Here is an 18919-nt window from a genome sequence, read left to right as displayed (position 1 = left end):
TAATTTAAAGCAGAACCCTTGTTCCACACTCTCATAAGGTCCTGTGCTTTCACTTGGCTCGTAACACATTTAGGAATTATCTATTTATATGTAAAAGTGTTTACTATAATATCAGTATCTCCCACTAGACTACAAACTTCATGAGGACAGAGAGGTGTCCCTCTAACTCTGACTCTGCTCTGAGGTCTGGCACAATCTCTGACTGTGAGATGGCACACATTCAGTAACTGTTCGATGAATGAACAAAAGGAAGGCAGATGGAATGCAGTTTAGTCCAAATGGGTCAAGGAAGGCCCCTGGGAGGAGCAGAAGGCTGGGCAACATGTACATTCCTATTGTTTGCTGTTGTGGTCCCTTGTGATTGGGTACACTGACATGGTTGAGCAAGGAGGAGCCGTGCTCTGCACCCCTCAAAGACTATGACCTTGGCTAGTGTGGTCCTCCTGCCACCCCAGCCCGTAGCCCAAGAGAAGAGGGTGCAGAAATCCTTACCTCATTGCCAGCACCTGGCAGGAATGTCTTCACTTTGATGGTCTTCCCTGGGGCTGGGAAGGGCGACTCCATGAGACTTCTCATGAAAGGATAGACCAATGCTGCGGAGATCCCACGCCGGCGCTCCACCTCATCTAGGACCTGTGCCCACCGCCAGCAGCCCAAAGAGGAAGGGTGTCAGGGCAGTGCCCTTCCCCCCTCCTGGCAGAGAAGAGGGCAGCCAAGCATCTGACCAGGCTGGCCCAGAAGCTGGCAGATGAGAAGGCGGTCTTGCCAGGATCTGCACACTCTACCCTTCCCGTTTTCCTTGGCACTCAGTGATTCCTCTGTTCCTTAACTGGCCTTGCTTCAGTCCCCAAGAGCAGAGTAGCTGGGCAAAGGAAATACCACCCAAGAGTCAGCTCCCTGGGCGCTCCTGCTTCCCCAAGGACTCTGGTTCTGCCCAGGGCCCAGGGTGGGCTGTGACAGGGGCAGACACTGCCAGCACAGGAGCTGGGGAAATGCCAGCCGGCTGGGTAGAGGGCCAGGCTGGGGAATGGGAGGGCGTCACAGAGCTCACTGGTACTTGCTCCTGCATTCTGTCTCCCGCTTGCTCACACTCACAGGTGGTTTTCTCATCTAAGCTGGCTGCAGATACTCCTGTGGGAGCTGTCAGCTGGGGGAGGGGGAGGGAAGCCTGCCAGAGCCTCTTACCTTGGAAAACAAGCCGAAGCAGCCAAGGCGGCTGATGACACAGTACACCTCTGGCAACCGGGGCCCTTTCCCACTTGGCTGGGCCAGGACAAGGAGGAGGAGGAGAGAGACAGACACAGAGAATGCATGATTACCATTTCTGGCTCCTTTTCCTTGGGAACTGAGGAGTAAGGACTGCGCTTCTAGTGGAGGAAGACTCTAAGCCTCCTCTAAACCTCTCTGCAACCAGGGCCCTGAAGGAAAAGCCACCACTCTCAGGACAGGCCTCAGCTCTGCAGGGTCTCCCAGCACCAGGTACCAGGCTCCTGCCAGACTCCACACAGGCTCTGCCCTTCCTCCCAGGAGGACGCTGACAGGGGCTGGCAAAGGGCAAAGCAGTTTGGCAGAGGCTACAGGGTGATCGGTGGATTCATATCCCTGAGGCTGGGACCCCAGCAGATGGGAAGGACTAGGGTACATCCTTAGGAGCAAGCCATTGTAGCTTTTTAGCCCCATAGGGCATATTCGGCATAACCTTCTTTTTTTGGTTCTTTTCCCCCTTTCTTGATCCACCTCCATTGTAAGAGAGCAAACTGAAAACAAGAGATGGGAGCTACGATTTATTGAACATTTGCTATACCTGACTTGGAACTCTACAAGAGATTTGTGAGACGGGGATTATTATCCCCTTCATAGACGAGGCAACTGAGTTCAAAAAGATTAAGCCATTGCCTAAGACCACCTATCTAGAAGCTGTGGAGCCAGGAGTTTGCTTTGGCCCTGTTTGGCTGTCTTACCCCTAAAGCCTGCTGCTTTCTGACAGGAAGGAAAGGAAACAAAGACAATTGGTAGAGGTTTGCTATGGAGTAAAGGAGCACAAAGAAGAACAGGACTTAAAAGGTGGGCATGGCTGGGCGTGGTGGTTCACGCCTGTAATTCCAGCACTTTGGGAGGCCGAGGCAGGTGGATCACCTGAGATTGGGAGTTCGAGACCAGCCTGACCAACATGGAGAACTCCCCTCTCCACTAAAAATACGAAATTAGCCGGGCGTGGTGGCGTATCCCTGTAATCCCAGCTACTTAGGAGGCTAAAGCAGGAGAATTGCTTGATCCCGGGAGGTGGAGGTTGTGGTAAGCTGAGATCACGCCATTGTACTTCCAGCCTGGGCAACAAGAGTGAAACTCCGTCTCAAAAAAAAAAAAAAAAAAAAAAAAAAAATGGTGGGTAGCTGAAGGGGAGACAGGCACTGAGAGCTCCCAGGCCCAGAGCCCCCATGCAGGCTTCAGTGCCTTCTCCAGCAGGGCTCAGAGGCCTGGAGGGCCTGGCAAGTCCGAGTCGGGAGGGAGCAGAGCAGCAGGTGCTGGCCCCTCATGCAGGCTGCTAAGCAAATGCAGATGGGGCTATTTCAGTCTCCAAACCTGCTGGCCACACGTCACAGATCTAGAGAAGGCAGAATCTGTTTTTGTCCATATTAGGCCTGAAACTCACTCCTGTCTCTTTCCCTCTCCCCCGCCTCCCCTAAAGCCCCAAGTGATTAAATCAAGTATGTGGGATTTGGGTTAGAATCATTGTGTCCAATCTGCAGGAATGCCGAGCTAGTGCCAGCCCCCTTGGCAGGGACCCAGCCCAGGCCCTCTCTGAGCACGCCAGGACAAACACGCTCTTCCCTGGGGGCAGCAGCCCCACTGCAAAGGAGCAGCTCTGCTGCATCTATGTTCCAGCAAAGGCAGCCTTCGCAACACTCCTTCCAAGCCCAGGAGGCCCAGGCGGCCAGAAGCTTGCTGGCCTCTGCCTGGCTGACCACCTGGCATTGCTCCTGTGCATATGCCCTTCACCCCTCCCTGGGCACTCTACCTCCCAACACCCCCTCTCCCCATCCATCCTCTGGGGGTGATCCAAGAGTACCAGATTGGTGACAAACGACTTCCCTTCTGGTTCTGTGTGACCTTGGGCAAGTCATTCTACCTCTGAGTTTTGACTTCCCAATCTATGGATCAGGGATAATAATGGGCTATTGTGATCATTTTTTTAAAAAGACATACTTGAAGCATCTAGCTTGGAATGTGACAGGTTCTAAACAATGTCTATTCCCTTGGCCTTTCTCTCCTGTGTTGAAAGTCCAATCTTCTGTAACAGGCCATCTAAAGTTCCTCGAGAGAAGATCCATGTTAAACTCATCTTTATATGCCTTTAGCACATGCCTGACTCTCAATAGGTCAGGGCTTCTGATAAGGGATGATAAGTGTTTCTGAATGAATCAATGACTAGCCCCAAATCCTTCCTTCAGGGCTCCTGCCCCCTTCATCTACTCCTAGACTGGTATCTGGGGAGGCTTTCTCTTGCTAAGGCCTGGAAACCCCAAAACATTGTCAACAACCCAGTGCTCCAAGCGAGGAGTGCAGCAGGGGCCAGGCTCTGGGCCTCTACCCTAATCTATTTCCCAGGACTAATGGGAATGGAGATGGTGAAGGACTTCTCTTTACAAAATGGCTAACATTTTCAAAACCCAATCCCTTTCCCCTAGATTCAAGGTATCTCTCTCAGATTCCCAGAGAAGATATGTCACTGTCCCTTCCCAATCTCCAGCCCTACCACACCACAGACAGGCCTCCTCCCCACTACAGCCTGGCCAGGTATGGAGGTGAGGAAGGTTGTCCCTCACCTAATCTGATGCATATATACATACTGCTGGGGGTGATTCGATCCTGCAACCAGAGACCAGCAATCAGAGCCCACGATCCCAAGGGAAATGAAGAAAAAGTAGAGAAAAACTAAAAAGACACAAAAACCCACTCCCTCCCCTTATTCCAGATAATCTCCGATCCTAAGGCCCCCTCAGAAGCACCACTCTGAGCCCTGCTCTCCCAGGGTGGCCTCACCTGTGAAAATGTGTGTGTTGGCAGGGGGTTGGGGGTGGCCTCAGGGAGCAGAACATAGGATTTCATACAAGCTCAAGTTGCAGAAGGGCACACACACACACAAACACACACACCCTGACCTAGCCCCTGCCTGCCAGCCCGAGGACCAAATGGCCTCACTTACCAGTAAGCGCCTGCAGTAGCCAAAGCGTCTGCTGCCGTCTTCCCCAGTCAGCATGAAAGAAAAGGTCTCACTGGAACAAAGAGAGGTCTGGCGTCAGGGAGGTGTGAGAGGACCTAGGAAACAGCCCCCAAGAATAGGGACCATCATCTTCAGGGTTGGGTGAAGGGCCAGGTTGCTGTAGGAGAGGAGGATGAGACTAGAGCAGGCCCCACTCAGGTGCCCACTGCTATGGGGGTAAAGAAGGCTATGCCCCTTCCTCCCTCCGGTCAGGCCAGGCCTCACCTGCTATACTCTGACACAGGGAGCCAGTCCTTGGCATCAGGGAAGCAAAACTGGGGAATGGCTTTGAGCCTTTCCTCTGCCTCTCGCATCTGCTTGGTGGGTCGGTCCAGCTGCAGGGAAGAAGGAACCAAGAGATGACACGGAACCTGAGGGCAGGTGGTGGTGGCTGAGAAACCCCTCCTCCCGAGGACCCTAGATGCCACTGACCAGTGGGCATGATCTCAGCAACCGTTGTCCCACTCCGAATTCTTACAGAGCCCTGAGTTATCATTCATTCATTCAATAAATGCCAGCGGAGTGCTTTCTGTATGGCATCTGACACAGTGCTGTGCGCCAGGGCTCTTGGCTCTCGACGGAAAACAAAGGGAACAAGGTCCCCGACCCTGCACATTCTGGTCAGCAGAGTGAGCTGCTCAACCACAACATCTCAGAGTGGGGCTTAAAAAAAAATAAGCAGGGTGGCCAGGCGTGGTGGTTCATGCCTGTTACCCCAGCACTTTGGGAGGTCGAGACGGGCGGATCACCTGAGGTTGAGAGTTCGAGACTAGCCTGACCAACATGGAGAAACCCCATCGCTACTAAAAATACAAAATTAGCCAGGAGTGGTGGCGCATGCCTGTAATCCCAGCTACTTGGGAGGCTGAGGCAGGAGAATCGCTTGAACCCAGGAGGCAGAGGCTGCAGTGAGCCGAGATCGCGCCATTGCACTCCAGCCTGCGCAACAAGAGTGAAACTCTGTCTCAAATAAATAAATAAATAATAAGCAGGGTGATGTAACAGAGCAAGCTGGGTAGGGGAGGGGCTCCATGCAGGCGTCTGGACAGACCTCCTGAAAGAGGTCCTACTTGAGCAGAGCCTGAGAAATGAGAAGGAACCAGCAGCCATGTGAAGAGCTGGAGAAAGCACATTCCTGGCAGAGGCAATGGCAGAGAGAGAGGGGTTGAGTGTGAGAGGAAGAAGAGGGAGGCCAGGCTGGCTGGCAACAAGCAGGGAAGGCAGAGTGAGAGACAGGCTAGTGGGAGAAGTGTGGAGTGACAGCTAGTGGGTGCAGAGTTTCTCTCTGGGCTGATAAAAACGTTCTAAAATTGGTAAGTGGTGATTGCACAATTCTGTGAATACACCCGAACACTGAACTGTATACATTAAGTGGGTGAACTGTATGGTATTCAATCGTTTTGGATTTTATTCTAAGCACACTGAGGGGTTCTCTCTCAGCCCTCATCCTTTGAACAAGCACTGGCCCAAACCCACCCCCGCTGCAGCCCTGTCTTCCCTCCTGGCCGAGAGGAGGCAGGTTCAGGGCTGTGGCAGCTCGGTGAGGAGGTATGACGATCAAGATCTCTCTCCTTCCCCAAATAGGCCTGGCGGATAGAGGATGGAAGAGGGGAAATATGGGCAAGGTTGGGAGAGAGAGGGCCTCACCTTGGGAAACTGGTAGGAGACTTCGGGGAGGTAGGTGTTTCGCGATGGCTTCTTCTTGAGGGACACCACCACAAAGTACTCGAAAAGCTCCCGCTCCTGCCACTCCAGCAGCTCCAGCTCCAGCGTGCGATAGCTGGGCGCGCGCTTCAGCATCGACTGGATGTGGACCAGGCGCTGTGTGTGGGCTGGAGGCAGGTTGCACATCAGGGAATGGACCCTCACAGGCCTTATGTTAGCTCCTCTACCCCTGGCTCAGGGCTCCATCGCTGTGGAGCACTTTTAAGGGCATTAGCCTAGTCTGATACCATCCCCAGTTTGCAGTGCGGGAGGACTGGCAGGCACAAGGTGCTGACCCCTGCACAAAGACTCTGCCCTGACACAGGAGGCTGCGGGCCTAGTCCTCCTGGAGCGTCCGGAGACTGAGCGGGGGCAGGAGGACTGCCGAGGCCAGGCAAACCCAGGGATGCACCTTGGCACCCACTCTGTCCCTGTACCAAAAGGACCAGAATACATGAACATCCACAAAGGCTTCATCCCTGGGCCCCTAGCAGTACTTGAGCCTTGTCCGTGCTCCTACATCCAAAGTCTACTTGCCATTTGCCTGGGGATGAGAGGATAATCATCCAGGAAGGCCTAGGCAGGGTTTCCCAGCAGAGAAAGCACAAAGATTTATCCAAGGACCCTGGAATGTGAAGGCTACAGAACCTTTTCAAGCTCCTCTCCGGGGAGAGGGGAGATGGGGGGCGGGGCTGCAGGGCCTCCAGAGAAACAGTTTCTTCAGTCTAAGGCACATTTCTTGCCAGAAGAGGTCCTTGTAATCTTCTGTACCCATCTCTCACCCTCCAGATCTACAACCTTTTTTTTTTTTTTTTGAAATGGAGTCTTGCTCTGTCTCCCAGGCTAGAGTGCAGTGGCCTGATCTCAGTCAGCTCACTGCAACCTCTGCCTCCCAGGTTCAAGTGATTCTCCTGCCTCAGCCTCCCGAGTAGCTGGGATTACACATGCCCACCACCGTGCCTGGCTAATTTTTGTATTTTTTTTTTTTAGTAAAGATGGGGTTTCACCATCTTAGCCAGGCTGGTCTCGAACTCCTGACCTCATGATCTGCCCGCCTCGGCCTCCCAAAGTGCTGGGATTACAGGCGTGACCCACCGCGCCCAGCTGAGATCTACAACATTTACCAGGCAAATCTAGCACCCAATTCCCAAGGACAATGGCTTGGGACAGTTTGGGCAGGGCTCCACCCTTACATTTGGCAAAGAGAGACATCTGGATTTAACCTTACAGGGCTGAGCTCACGTGTCTATAAGGACAGACTTCCCTGTGGCTCCTGCTCTGTTGTTCTGGTATCTGGCCTGTCTGTCGCCTCTCCACATCAGGCCAGTTAGGGACACTGGAGCCACACATGCATCGGCAGAGAAGGCTGATTCCCTGCAGCCCTGCTGGGAGAGCTTCTGTGCTCGTGGGAGCTGTGCCTCACCTTTGAACCTGTCATCAGAGTCGCTCTCGCTCTCACTGTTTTCATCTGGAAAAGGAACAGCAGAGTACATACTTGCTGGACCCCACAGCCAATGTTTTCTGCTCCCCTACCACCCCAACTTTTCTCACAGGGGATGGTCTCTACCTTCTCTGGGCCCATGGTCAGGCATCCTGCCTCCAGGGGGCCAAGATTTGAAATGGGAAACAGACTGCAATGCTCAGTGAGTCTGGCCTTTCCTTTTGCAGAAGCCGATTCCCACACCCACCTCCCTACTAAGGCCCTCACAGCCCAAAGTCTGAAGGAACCCATCCCAGACCTTTCTTCCCTCTCTGTTCCTCCCTCCTATGTGGCCATTTCCTGGCAGGGCTCTACCCTCCACAGGCAAATTGATGCCTCTCCCATTCCTAATGCCCAAGGGCCCCAGACACCTGAACCAGCTCCGGCACCAAAGCCTACCTCTCAGTGATGCTGTTTCAATGCTGGACATAGACAACTTTTTTAATCTCTTCTTTCCTCTCTTGGCATTGTAAATGGAGTTAATTCTTTGGACAAGCTGGGTGAGAAAAGCAGGGCGGGTGAGGTAACCTTAACACCAGCTGCCCCGCTTCCAAGAAGGCTGAGTGGGAGCTCATCCCTGCCCTTAATGGTACAAGATTTCTGCATTGCACCCGCTGGGTCCAGGACCGGTCTAACTGCAGAACCGACCCCAAGTGGTGACTCACCAGCCATGCCTGGTAGCTCTCCATACACCTAGTCCCCCAGGAGTGGTCTCCTGCCCCAACACAAGGACACTAAACTTAGCTCCCCAGAGGAAGGAACTATGATCAAACTAGACAGGATGGTAGCTCCTGGGTCCCAAGAGTCATTGAACCAACTGAGACAAAGAGCTTCTGAGATGCAATAACAGGAACAAGGATTCTAGCCTTTCCCCTCTGGGCCATAACCTGGGGCCCCGACAGGAAGAATCTAAATTCCCAATATACCCAAGCATTGTTTGCAGGCTAAAAATACCATCTGGCTAAATCCTGCTGCTTTGGGCCGGGGATTTGGGCCTGGCTGCCTATGTGTGAAAATCATTGCTGAAAACTCTTCAATGCTGTGAGTTATAGGAAGAACCCTTGTTTGAGTCCTAGGTCCTTGAAAGCCTGGAAGTGCTTATGTGTGCAGATACCCCAAAATTCATACACCACACTTACTAATGGAGAGCCTTGGCTAGCCTTTCCTTCCTCTAACATCTGAGCACCAAGAATCAGTTAACGCATCTTTATCGATAAGAAAGAATAATTAATCAGATGAAAAAGAGGCCAGTGCACAGACCCAGAATTTATCCAAAGGGAATCGAGGAAGCAGTCCAGATTAGGGAAGGAAGGAAGCTAGGAAGGAGAGAGAAAGGCTGGCTGCCTGCCCGCCCACCTGCCCAGCCCCAGTGGGCTGCCTCTGGGGAGGGTACCTTGGGAATGCGGCGGGCCCGGCGGCTAGACAGCAGCTCGCTGGTGGTGCTGAGGCTGTCTTCGTTGAGGCTGGAGGGTGAGGACGGCAGGCTCAGCTGAGCCAGCAGCAGCATGTCGTCATGGCTGTGCCTCTTGGGTAATCGTGGCAGCCGGTGGCTCTTCCTTTCTGACCAGTTCCCACTGCGCAGGGACTGGCTGTTGGGTTTCAGGGAAAGCTGGCATGGGGCAGAGGACATGTGAGAGGGGCTCGCCACAGAGGCCTTGGCCGGTGCCTCTCGGCTGGGATGGGGACACAGAGGCCAAGGGCTGGTATCCCTGGCTCCCCACAATCTTGCCCTGGAATTTCCATATCTCTCTTAAGACTTTAACTACTAATCAGCCAGGTCAGGGCTAGATTAGATACTTGCCTTCCCTAAAGGAAGCTTCACTACTGCCAGCAAAAAATGAAAGCAGAGGCTAAAAACACCTGTGCTCTTATCTGAATGGAACAAAAAGGCAAAGTGGGAATTTTGGGGGCTCCTCCCGAGCTTTGGGACAAGGATTACTGGGTCTGGGTGATGCAGCCAGTCTTCCAGACCTCTGCCCCTTAGCCAATCCTAAAAGGTTTCAGACAGCAGAGGCCATAACCTAATGGCCAGCCTGCTGGGCTGGGAGATCCTGCAGCCTGGCCCTCCTAACTGCTCCCATGGAGAACACAGGGGCTCTGGGCTCTGAACACCAAAGCTGGGCCAGGCAGGCCTCACACTGAATTGGCTCCCACATTCACAAGGCCCTGACTGCCCTCTTCCCAGCCCTGATCTACTCTCTGCCTCTCGCCATGTGCGCTGACCTCTCAGCCAAGGGCACCATCCTTGTTGTGGACCCTGTGGGGAGGCAAGTATCCCACAGACACCCAACCACTGTCTGGTTCTGGAATTGCCTCTCCTCACTCTTCAGCAAATCCTCCTTCCTCCACAGCCCCCAATTTCCTGTTCTCACCCAATCAATCTGGCAATGCAAACTCAGAGGAAGCCTGTTTGAACAGAGCCCTAATTAGAGGGTAAATCTTTTTTTTTTTTTCTTTTGAGACGGAGTCTCACTCTGTCACCCAGGCAGGAGTGCAGTGGCGTGATCTCCGCCTCCCGGGTTCAAGCAATTCTCCTGCCTCAGCCTCCCAAGCAACTGGAACTACAGGCATGCGCCACCATGCCCGGCTAATGTTTGTATTTTTAGTAGAGATGGAGTTTCACTGGCCAGGCTGGTCTCGAACTCCTGACGTCAGATGATCCGCCCACCTCGGCCTCCCAAAGTGCTGGGATTACATGCGTGAGCCACCACTCCCAGCTATGGGGTAAATCTTTTATAAAAACAAACACCTTATTCCAAAGCCAGAAGAAATCAATTTTATATTATCTGGCCAATGCTATACAGATCCTTCCATTTGCAAAGATAATTAGAGTTACCTGGGGAGGTCAGAGAAGCCTCTCCACCTGCCTCTTGTCATCCTGGACAAGGACAGAAGGAGCTGAAGTCCAACAGCTTCCTTTGGCTTTTCACCTTTCCTCTCATTCTGCCTTCTCCCCATCCATTCCTTAAAGATTCATGCTTACTCTCTCTCATAGGAGTGGCTCCAGGTGTCACAGACATCTGTCTGGCTCTCCAAATGTAGTTTGGGGGCCTACAAATAGCCCCCTAATGCCAGTACTGAGATGACTTCTGGCAAAGTTGCAGAATGCCAAGACTCCCACTAGGCCCTGTCTTCCTGTTTCCCACAGGGTGATAAATAATCAGACAGGAGACTGCAAGGGCTCCTGGCTGAGTTTTGCAACTCAGAGCTTGTGTAGGAAGGGAAAGAAGATAGCACAGGATGCCCCTCAGAGCAGGTGCCAGTTGTCCACAGGGGTTTCGATATGGGGGATGTCCCTGAGTGCAGACCCCTTTGCTGAGGAGACCTCCTTTATCAAGTACTAGTGAGGGTAAAAGCCTGAATGGAAGCTGGGCCCAAGCCTTGGAAGGGCAGGCCCCTACTGTGGCCCTCACGCTAACCCTGCAGGCCCATGTCGGGGTTGAGTTACCTGTGTGGGTGGGCTGTTGTACTTCCTGTCCTGAGGACTCCACATCCTGTGCAAAGAGTCCAAGGAGTTCTCAGACAGTTGCTGGGATTTTCGTCCTGCTCTTCGGTTCTTTAAGTCCACATCCTCATATGGATTCTCCTTGGGCAGATCTCCTGCAGAGGAGGAAGAGTTAGAGAAGGGGGAGAAGGGAAGAAGGAAACACACGAACTCGCACACACACAAATAAACAAGCAGAATTCCTGTGAACCAAAGAGAATGGCTTCTGCCTGGCCCCTCAGCTCATGAGTCATGCAGCTGCCCGTCTGCAGTGGGGAGGCTACAAACAGATCCTGGCTCCAAGTCCAGCAGCAGAGCCCACCCCCCCGCCCCCCGCCGCCCCCCCGCCACCCCCCCACCCCACCCCCAGCCCAGCTCAGCCTGGCCTCTGCTTTATAAATTCAGGGATTGCACAAGACTGGCTCAGCCACCCCTGCCTGTGCCCAGCCAGAGGACAAAGCCAGCACCAAGAGTCTTTCCTTGGCTCCTTTCCCTCTGCTGCAAACACCCCAAAGAACACAGTTCAAGGTAGGAAGGGTTTTCAGGCCACATGGCTGTCCCTTCACCCAAGGCTCAGGGGATCTCCCTGGGGACCTACTTTGGAGGGTGGGCATGGAGGAACTCACAGAACTGTCGAGAGCAGAGCTTCACCAGGCCCCCCTTCTCACCTACAGTGCCATTCAACAAGTCTCTTAGGGCAGGGTTTTGCATTGTTCACTGAGGCAACCTTGGAAGGAACAGTGATTAGCAAGGAGGAAGTGTTCGGTAATGATCTGTTCAATGACTCTCCTACTGTAGTGTGTCTATTCCCTCTACCGCTGATCTCAGCAAAAAGAGAACCATCAACACTCCCCTTTTGGAATAAACTCTCCTGCTGTGACACAGGGGAGGTGTGAAAGGCTTGGAAGGCGTCTGGGCCAAAGGATGGGGGTGAGGGGAGTTCTTGTTTCTCAGGACTAGTTCTAAAATCTCTGGCAGCGGGCACTGTATTGGCATTACCAGAAAATCTCAGAGAAGTCCAAAACACAATCCCTGCCCTTCAAGATGTTGAGTGGCACTCCTTTCCACAAGCTGTATCTCCTGCCCCGACCCCTACAACACACACCTTTTCTAAAATACAGTAACAACATGGGCCGGGTCAGTCCTAGCTTGATCCTGGTGGCAGAATCCATGGGGTGAACAGGTCCCTGGGGAACTCAGAACACAGCCCTCTCTGTACCCCTTTCCCCATCTTCCTGCTGCACAGCAGGACTCACTCCAGCACCTCTGCTCAGCAGCAGGATTGAGCCTGGGTGACCACCGAGTCCCACACTTGTCCTACAGATGTCTGAATGTGCCTTACGCCCCAGAGGAACTCAGACCCCACTCCTCAGGAAGCAGGCAGAAGGAGGAGCTGGAGGACGAGAAACAAAGGCTGCCGAGAGTGAAGCTTTCCTAGAGAGGGCACAGGAGAAGAGCCAACCCCTATATGCTTGCAGATCCGTCCATTCCAAAGTGGAGCTCCCTCCACATTGAGGCATCAACTTAGGCAGAATCACAATGAACTTAGGAAATGCTCTTTCAGAGTCAGGGGGCAGGTGTGAAGAAGGGATTTCAGTGACAGCTAAATAGACTGCAGTAGGAGTAATATAAATCTCTGTAAACTTATGAGTCAAAGATGGGTCACTGGGATTTGGGAATGGATTAAGTGATTCCCAACTCCAAGCAGAGTCCCCAGCAATGGAGCAGACCTTTTCCTGTAACACAGTCATGCTATTAAAATGACTTGTCTCCATTCCAGAGCCCTGACTAAGCGGAGTTGGCCCAGCAGCCCTGTCGCAAGGAGCCAAATAGCAAACCTGGCACCCCCTGCATGTTTTCTCCAGCCTACCCCACCGTGGGGCACTTAGGGAGGTGTTGGGGGTGGATTCTCTACTTCTTGGTCCTTCCGCAACATATGTCCTGCAGGAGTGAGGAGGGGGTGGGGGGACTAAGAAGGGTGAATGCCAGGACACAGTCTTCCTGATCCCCTAAAACAGGACCAGAGCATCACTGTCCACATCAGGGCAGGGAGAACACTGATGCCAAGCTCATCAAATCCTTGGGCTGCATGATCAGCCAGGGCCTTTATTATCATCCTCAACCTATAGGAAGCGTTGTCCCAATCCCAGGGGTTTCTCCAAGCCACTGACATTTGGGGTTGAGTAATTCTTGTTATGGTAGACTGTCCTGTCCATTTTTAGGATGTTTAGTGGCAACCTTGGCTTCTATCCACCAGGAGACATTAGCATCTCCTTAGCTATAACAGCCCAAAATGTCTCCAGACACTGCCAGATGCTCTCTGGGGGGGACAGAGGGAAGAATGGAGGGAGAGAGAGGGAGGCAGGCAGGAAGGGAGGGAGGGAAGAGTGAAGCTGTCCCCCCACTGAGAACCACTGCTTTAGATAGAGCTTTCTAAACTTCCAATGGCTTCTGAGTGTGTGACATGAGTCCCAAGACTAGCCCTCTTTTTTTCCATCCTTTCTTCCTTCACCTCACTCCCTCCTTCCTTCCTTCTTTTCACTACAGTAAGAGCTTTGAATATTGATACAAAATTCAAAGCTCCAAGAAAAAGGTGTAGGATACTGAGGCCCAGGGAAGTAATAGATGTACAAGGCTGGTACACATCACTGACAACCCAGGGGAAAACAGCCAGCAACAGCAGGTTCTCAAGATAGGTCCTGTCTCTGGAAACTCGATTTCAGGAAGACCTGCTCCTGCCCAGCCCCTTGTGCCAGCCTCTCTTCTCCAGCAATGTTTAACATCCTCTCTGATATAACAAAGCCACTAATCAGTTCTCCAGCAAATAGATGGCTGGCCCCAGCCCACACGCTGCCTCCCCAGCCTCAGCTTGGTCCCTTCACCACCCTAACTCATCTGCCACTCCCAGCTTCCTGGACCATTCCTGACTGCCCTGGAGGAGCTGTCTCAAATAGATTGTCCCAGTCATCTCTCTAGGTGGACAGAGGGCCAGGGGATGGAGACGCACAGAGACAAGTGGACCCTGAGTCCTGGACCACTAAACTGAACCAGCTGAGAGCAAATAAATATCAAAGCAATGGCTCAGAGCTGGAGGAGATGGTGGGCTGGGAAATGGTGCGCAGAACATCCTACAGAGGACAGAGCTAAAGGAGCTAGGGCTGAATGGGAGATTCAGCAGGGGCATGAATGGGAGACAGGGAGCCCGGCAGATTGCAAATTTCTACCTGCATTCCTGCCCATACAGCTTTCTTGGGACAGTCCACACAACCCTTGGAGAGGGATGAAGAGGTGGACCCTCTTCCCTGAAGGCCTGGCCCTCAGCAGCCCCAGCTCATCAAGCCCAGCTGGAGAAGCCAGAGGTCTCAACCTTTCCCAGCTTGGATGACGAAATAAGGGACAAAGGCATCACCAAGAATTTCTGCTTTGCACTCTTCTAAAAGGGGTTTGTCAGAGCCCAAAAGTGTCACACTAATCCTCTTAAAGGAAGAATCCAGCCCCTCTGGGCCCTGCTCCCACTCCTCCCCACAACCCTTCACTCCTCCCCATAACTCCTTTGGTCTTAACCACACATACAGCACTCCCCCACCCCAACCTAACTGGTAAAACCAGTTAGGAAAGGGGTGTGTATATGCGCATAGGCACTGAGAATTTCTCCAAACACAGTCCTAAGCTTCCTGGACCACACCCATCACTAGGGTCCTGGGTCTGCAGCTTCCCTCCCCAACCTCCTCTGGTTCCAACCAGCTGTTTCTCCTGGTTCTCAGCCTTTTTCCCTCTCTCACACAGGACAGAAAGGGCCAGGCTAAGAGCCCAGCTCCCCAGCAACAGATCAGATTGGGGCCTCTAAGGGGCCGGCTGTTGCCCACCCTCCAAGACTTGACACCATTTCTCGACAGCCCCGGCACCTTCCCTGGGCTGCACCTCTTGGCTGTTTTGTTTCCCACTGCAACCTCCATCCCAGTGGGTGTCCTCTGCTCCTTACTGTTTCCCAGCCTGGGGGCAAATAAGGGAAGCAACCAGAGACAGTGGAGGCTCAAAAGGCTTTTGCAGTCCAGGCTGACTGGCCTGGTCCCCAGCTTACATCCCACTGAAGTTCTTGGAAACGCTCCCTCAGCCCAGGCTAGCTGATGGGAGTGGGAATCTGCAGGAATGCAGCTCAGGCGCCGAGGCCACTCCACATAACTCCTTAACAAGCTGCTTCCTTGGGTGCATTTTAAGTGTCAGGCTCAGAATGCAAACAAGGCCTTGTAGAATAGCAGCATCTTCCAGGGGCAGATGTCAGATGGGACAGGCGAGAAATAGCAGCCCCAGGAAGCAGCAAGGCAGTAACTTTCTTTCCGAACTCCTTTTCTGCAAGTTAGCAGGGTAAACCTCCGTATTTTGGGAGTACCCCACCCCAGCTCCTCAGGAATCATGCCTAGCGTAGGCAGGAGGCCAGCAAACCCCCCACAACCCCCATTAGAGTCCACTGCTCACAGAGAGACACGTTTGTCTTGGGGCCAACTGGCCCTCCACCTCTGACAGACAGGACTCCAGTCCAATCACCAGGACCCAAGATGGAGATGAGCACTAGGCTCTCTGCCTCCCAACAGCTCCATCCCTGCATGCCTGCAGGAGCCTGATCCAGCAGGGTCAGAGTCATCCTTCACCCCACAGAGCACAGGCCGGGCCCAGACCAGACAGATGGCTCCCAGGAAGTCCAAGCCACTGATCAGTCCGAGGCAAGATGGGAAACTGCCATTCTGAGTTCAGCAATAAGACACCCCCTGAAGCCTTGTGGGGAGCTCCAAACTCTCGGGCCTGTCCCCAGGGAATGAAAAAGAAACCCACCAGAATCTAACAGAAAGGGACTATTTTCCTCTGTATTTCCCTCTGGCCTCCCTAGTCAGGTCCCAGAAATTCAGATTGGGCTGCTGTGGGGACATAAAAAAGGAAAACATGCACAGGGCACTGTCCTAACTGCAGACTCCAGAAACCACCCCCACCACCCCACGAGGCCAAAGCAAAACCTAAACATCCGATGTAGTGTATTCCCAAACTGGTGCTTGGGTCGCTCCCCTCCCTTTCTCCCGCATCCTCTCCCTCTCTTCTTTCCTTGTCCTTTAGGTGTTCCAAAGATCCAGAAGCCAGGTGAGCAGCTACCTCTACCTTTTGCCCACACAGCGCTGACCCCTAGCTGTACTAAGCCACCCAAGAAGCAGCAAAGCTGCTCCCATATTTTTTTAACTCCTCATGCAACCCCAGAGTGGAAGAGAGTCCTCCCTAATGAGTGGGGAGGCCACTCTCTTGCCCCACCCACTCCCTACCTCCTGTTGCAGGGTACATTCTCATTCACTCTAGTTTGGCAGAAACTGTACTGTGTCAGTTTGCTGCCCAGGACACTGGGAGCACCCAGTGTGGCTGCTGCTGTGAGCAGAGAGGACTGTGGTTTTCTGATGTCTTTTGACTATGCTGGGTGCTGGCAAGCCTGTGGTCCTCCCATTCTCTATTCTCTGAGAAGGATTTCCTGTGGGATACGTTCTTGGATCATCTGAATTGAAATAATTTGAGAAAGGGACAGCTTCAACCATTTCTCTCTGTCCAAATTTCCACCATCCAGGGCTCTGTTCAGGATTTTTTGGGGCAATGTTTGGGGGGCAGAATTTTGGAAGAACTTAGCTGGCCAACAGAGCTGTTCCCCAGGCCTTCTTAGGTCAGGTTTGAGAGAAGGGAAAGAGGAGGGCAAGTGTGTCTAGGCCTCTGCCTACTCACTCATTCGGGAGGACTTTCTTCCACTCCAGGATGTTGGTATTGCACAAGGAGGTGAGAAATACAGGAGCAGCACTGGCTGCCTCTTGGGTGGCTGAGTAGAACTGGGGTATGGGCTGGAGTTGGGGCATCTTCCTTAACTGCCCACCTGGCTTCTGGATCTTTGGTTCTGATGCCCCTAGCTCTTGACCTCTGCTCTGGGTCGCCTGTGGGTACAAAGCTGTCTTTTCCCCAGGGATAAGGGAAAGGGCCTCCCTCCCCAAACTCTTTTGCTGTTCTAGGGACCTCACTCCTACAGTCTTCCAGCTGTGACCCAGTTTTGCGTGACTACATACTATACACTCTGTTCCTGGGAAAGCAGTGTCCCTGCGGGTCCCGGCATGGCTGCTGTCTCCCCAGAAACGCTGGCCCAGCAAGTGGCGAGGAAACAGCTATGAAACCGATGGCTCAGATCAAATGAGGGAACAGATGGCCCTCTCTTCATAAGACTCCAGGCTTCTGAGCCAGCCGGGCGCGGTGGCTCACACCTGTAATCCCAGCACTTTGGGAGCCCGAGGCGGGTGGATCACGCGGTCAGGAGATCGAGACCATCCTGGCTAACACGGTGAAACCCCGTCTCTACCAAAAAATACGAAAAACTAGCCGGGCGAGGTGGCGGGCACCTGTAGTCCCAGCTGCTGGGGAGGCTGAGATAAGAGAATGGCGTGAACCCGGGAGGCGGAGCTTGCAGTGAGCTGAGATTGCGCCACTGCACTCCAGCCTAGGCGACAGAGTAAGACTTCATCTCAAAAAAAAAAAAAAAAAGATTCCAGGCTTCTGAGAATCTGGAGGGTTCTCTCTACCCCGGGCCACTTCTCTCTCTCATGTATTAACTAACAGCACATTCTTCAGATTCAGGGCCTAAGACAGAGGCAAGACAGGGGCCCAGAGAGGGAGCCGGCAGGCAACACAGCCTCTCTCCTCCCCACTAACCAACACTGACCCCACACTTCACCTGAGCAGAATCAAAGCCCCTTACTGAAGAGGATGCTAACAGAATTGAAATGAACGCCAAACAAACAAAAAAAACAAAACAAATGCAACCCAAGCTAGAGCATCTATCTTTCGTCTGATCCGTGAACACAAGTTTGCCAATACCATGTCTTCCCACCTGTTGGAAGACAAATCTCAATGGAGTCTTGCATTTCTGCCCTTCTTCTGAACAAGAAGAACTGACCGTTCCAGACTATATTTTAAAGGGTATTTATACAGCAAACAGCCTTGGAAGACAGAGATAGTATCTCCCTTCAGGGCAGAGGCAGATTTGTTTCCTGACCAGAATGATAAAGGTAATGTTTTCTCCAAGGACCAAGGTTAGGCAGGTTTGCCAGCAGTCTCTGAAAAGACTGGGGTTTCCTACGCTTGGGCTCCCCAGCTGGGACATGGACCTGCAGTGTCTGCAGCTTCCACCTGGGCCTTCTCCACACCGCCCCATGGGACTTACGCACAAGGGGAAACCCGTGTGAACACGAAGCTCATGCTGCCTGCTATGCCATGAGTAATAAAGTCCTTTGTGACGCAGGGGTCTCATGTCTTCTGCCAGCACCCATGAAACTAGGGCAATGAAACTTCTTAGCTTGTACAACAGACTGAATGTTTGTGTTCCCCAAAATTCCTATGTTGAAACCTAATCCCCAATGTGCTGGCATTTGTAGGTGAAGCCTCTGGGAGGTGATTAGGTCACGTGTGCAGGGCCTTCACCAATTAGGGCCCTTTTAAAAGAGACCCCAGAGAACTCCCTCTGCCCCTTCCACCACATAAGAACACAGAAAGAAGATGGCCATCTCTGACCAGGTAGCAGGCCTGCACCAGACAGTCTTATTTAATTCTAACAACAACCTTATGAAGTATTATTACTTTTTTTTTTTTTTTTTTTGAGACGGAGTTTCGCTCATGTTGCCCAGGCTGGAGTGCAACGGCGTGATCTCAGCTCCCTGCAACCTCCGTCTCCTGGGTTCAAGCGATTCTCCTGCCTTAGCCTCCCTAGTAGCTGGGATTACAGGCGCCCGCCACCATGCTCAGCTAATTTTTTGTATTTTTAGTGGAGACGGAGGCTGGTCTCAAACTCCTGACCTTAGATGATCCACCAACCTCAGCCTCCAAAGTGCTGGGATTACAGGCATGAGCCACCATGCCCGGCTCAAAATGTTATTACTATTACTGTTGTTGTTAATATAGTCACATCATCATTTTATAAGAG

General features: G+C 52.7%; 2 protein-coding genes across 17 annotated transcripts in view; one reads left to right on the top strand and one right to left on the bottom strand.

Moving 5' to 3' along the window:
* Positions 1 to 18919, top strand: part of AKIP1 (A-kinase interacting protein 1) — a 210676-nt gene that overhangs the window by 6519 nt on the left and 185238 nt on the right. The window lies entirely within an intron of this gene.
* DENND2B (DENN domain containing 2B) overlaps positions 1 to 18919 on the bottom strand; it is a 177646-nt gene that overhangs the window by 13227 nt on the left and 145500 nt on the right. For 15 of the 16 annotated variants that reach the window (XM_050756094.1, XM_050756097.1, XM_050756095.1 and 12 more), the window contains 9 exons: positions 10897 to 11048; positions 8842 to 9057; positions 7848 to 7944; positions 7392 to 7436; positions 5912 to 6096; positions 4490 to 4599; positions 4208 to 4277; positions 1186 to 1263; positions 493 to 633 (listed from right to left, as the gene is read on the bottom strand). In XM_050756094.1, coding sequence (XP_050612051.1) covers positions 493 to 633; positions 1186 to 1263; positions 4208 to 4277; positions 4490 to 4599; positions 5912 to 6096; positions 7392 to 7436; positions 7848 to 7944; positions 8842 to 9057; positions 10897 to 11048 — 1094 coding nt within the window. Of the gene's footprint in view, positions 1 to 492; positions 634 to 1185; positions 1264 to 4207; positions 4278 to 4489; positions 4600 to 5911; positions 6097 to 7391; positions 7437 to 7847; positions 7945 to 8841; positions 9058 to 10896; positions 11049 to 11530; positions 17244 to 18919 lie in introns of those variants that run through there. The other variant, XM_050756099.1, reaches the window with a different exon arrangement.

This window comes from Macaca thibetana, chromosome 14 (genome assembly GCF_024542745.1).
Source record: "Macaca thibetana thibetana isolate TM-01 chromosome 14, ASM2454274v1, whole genome shotgun sequence".
NCBI lineage: Eukaryota > Metazoa > Chordata > Mammalia > Primates > Cercopithecidae > Macaca > Macaca thibetana.
This window is presented reverse-complemented; position numbering and strand designations above follow the sequence as displayed.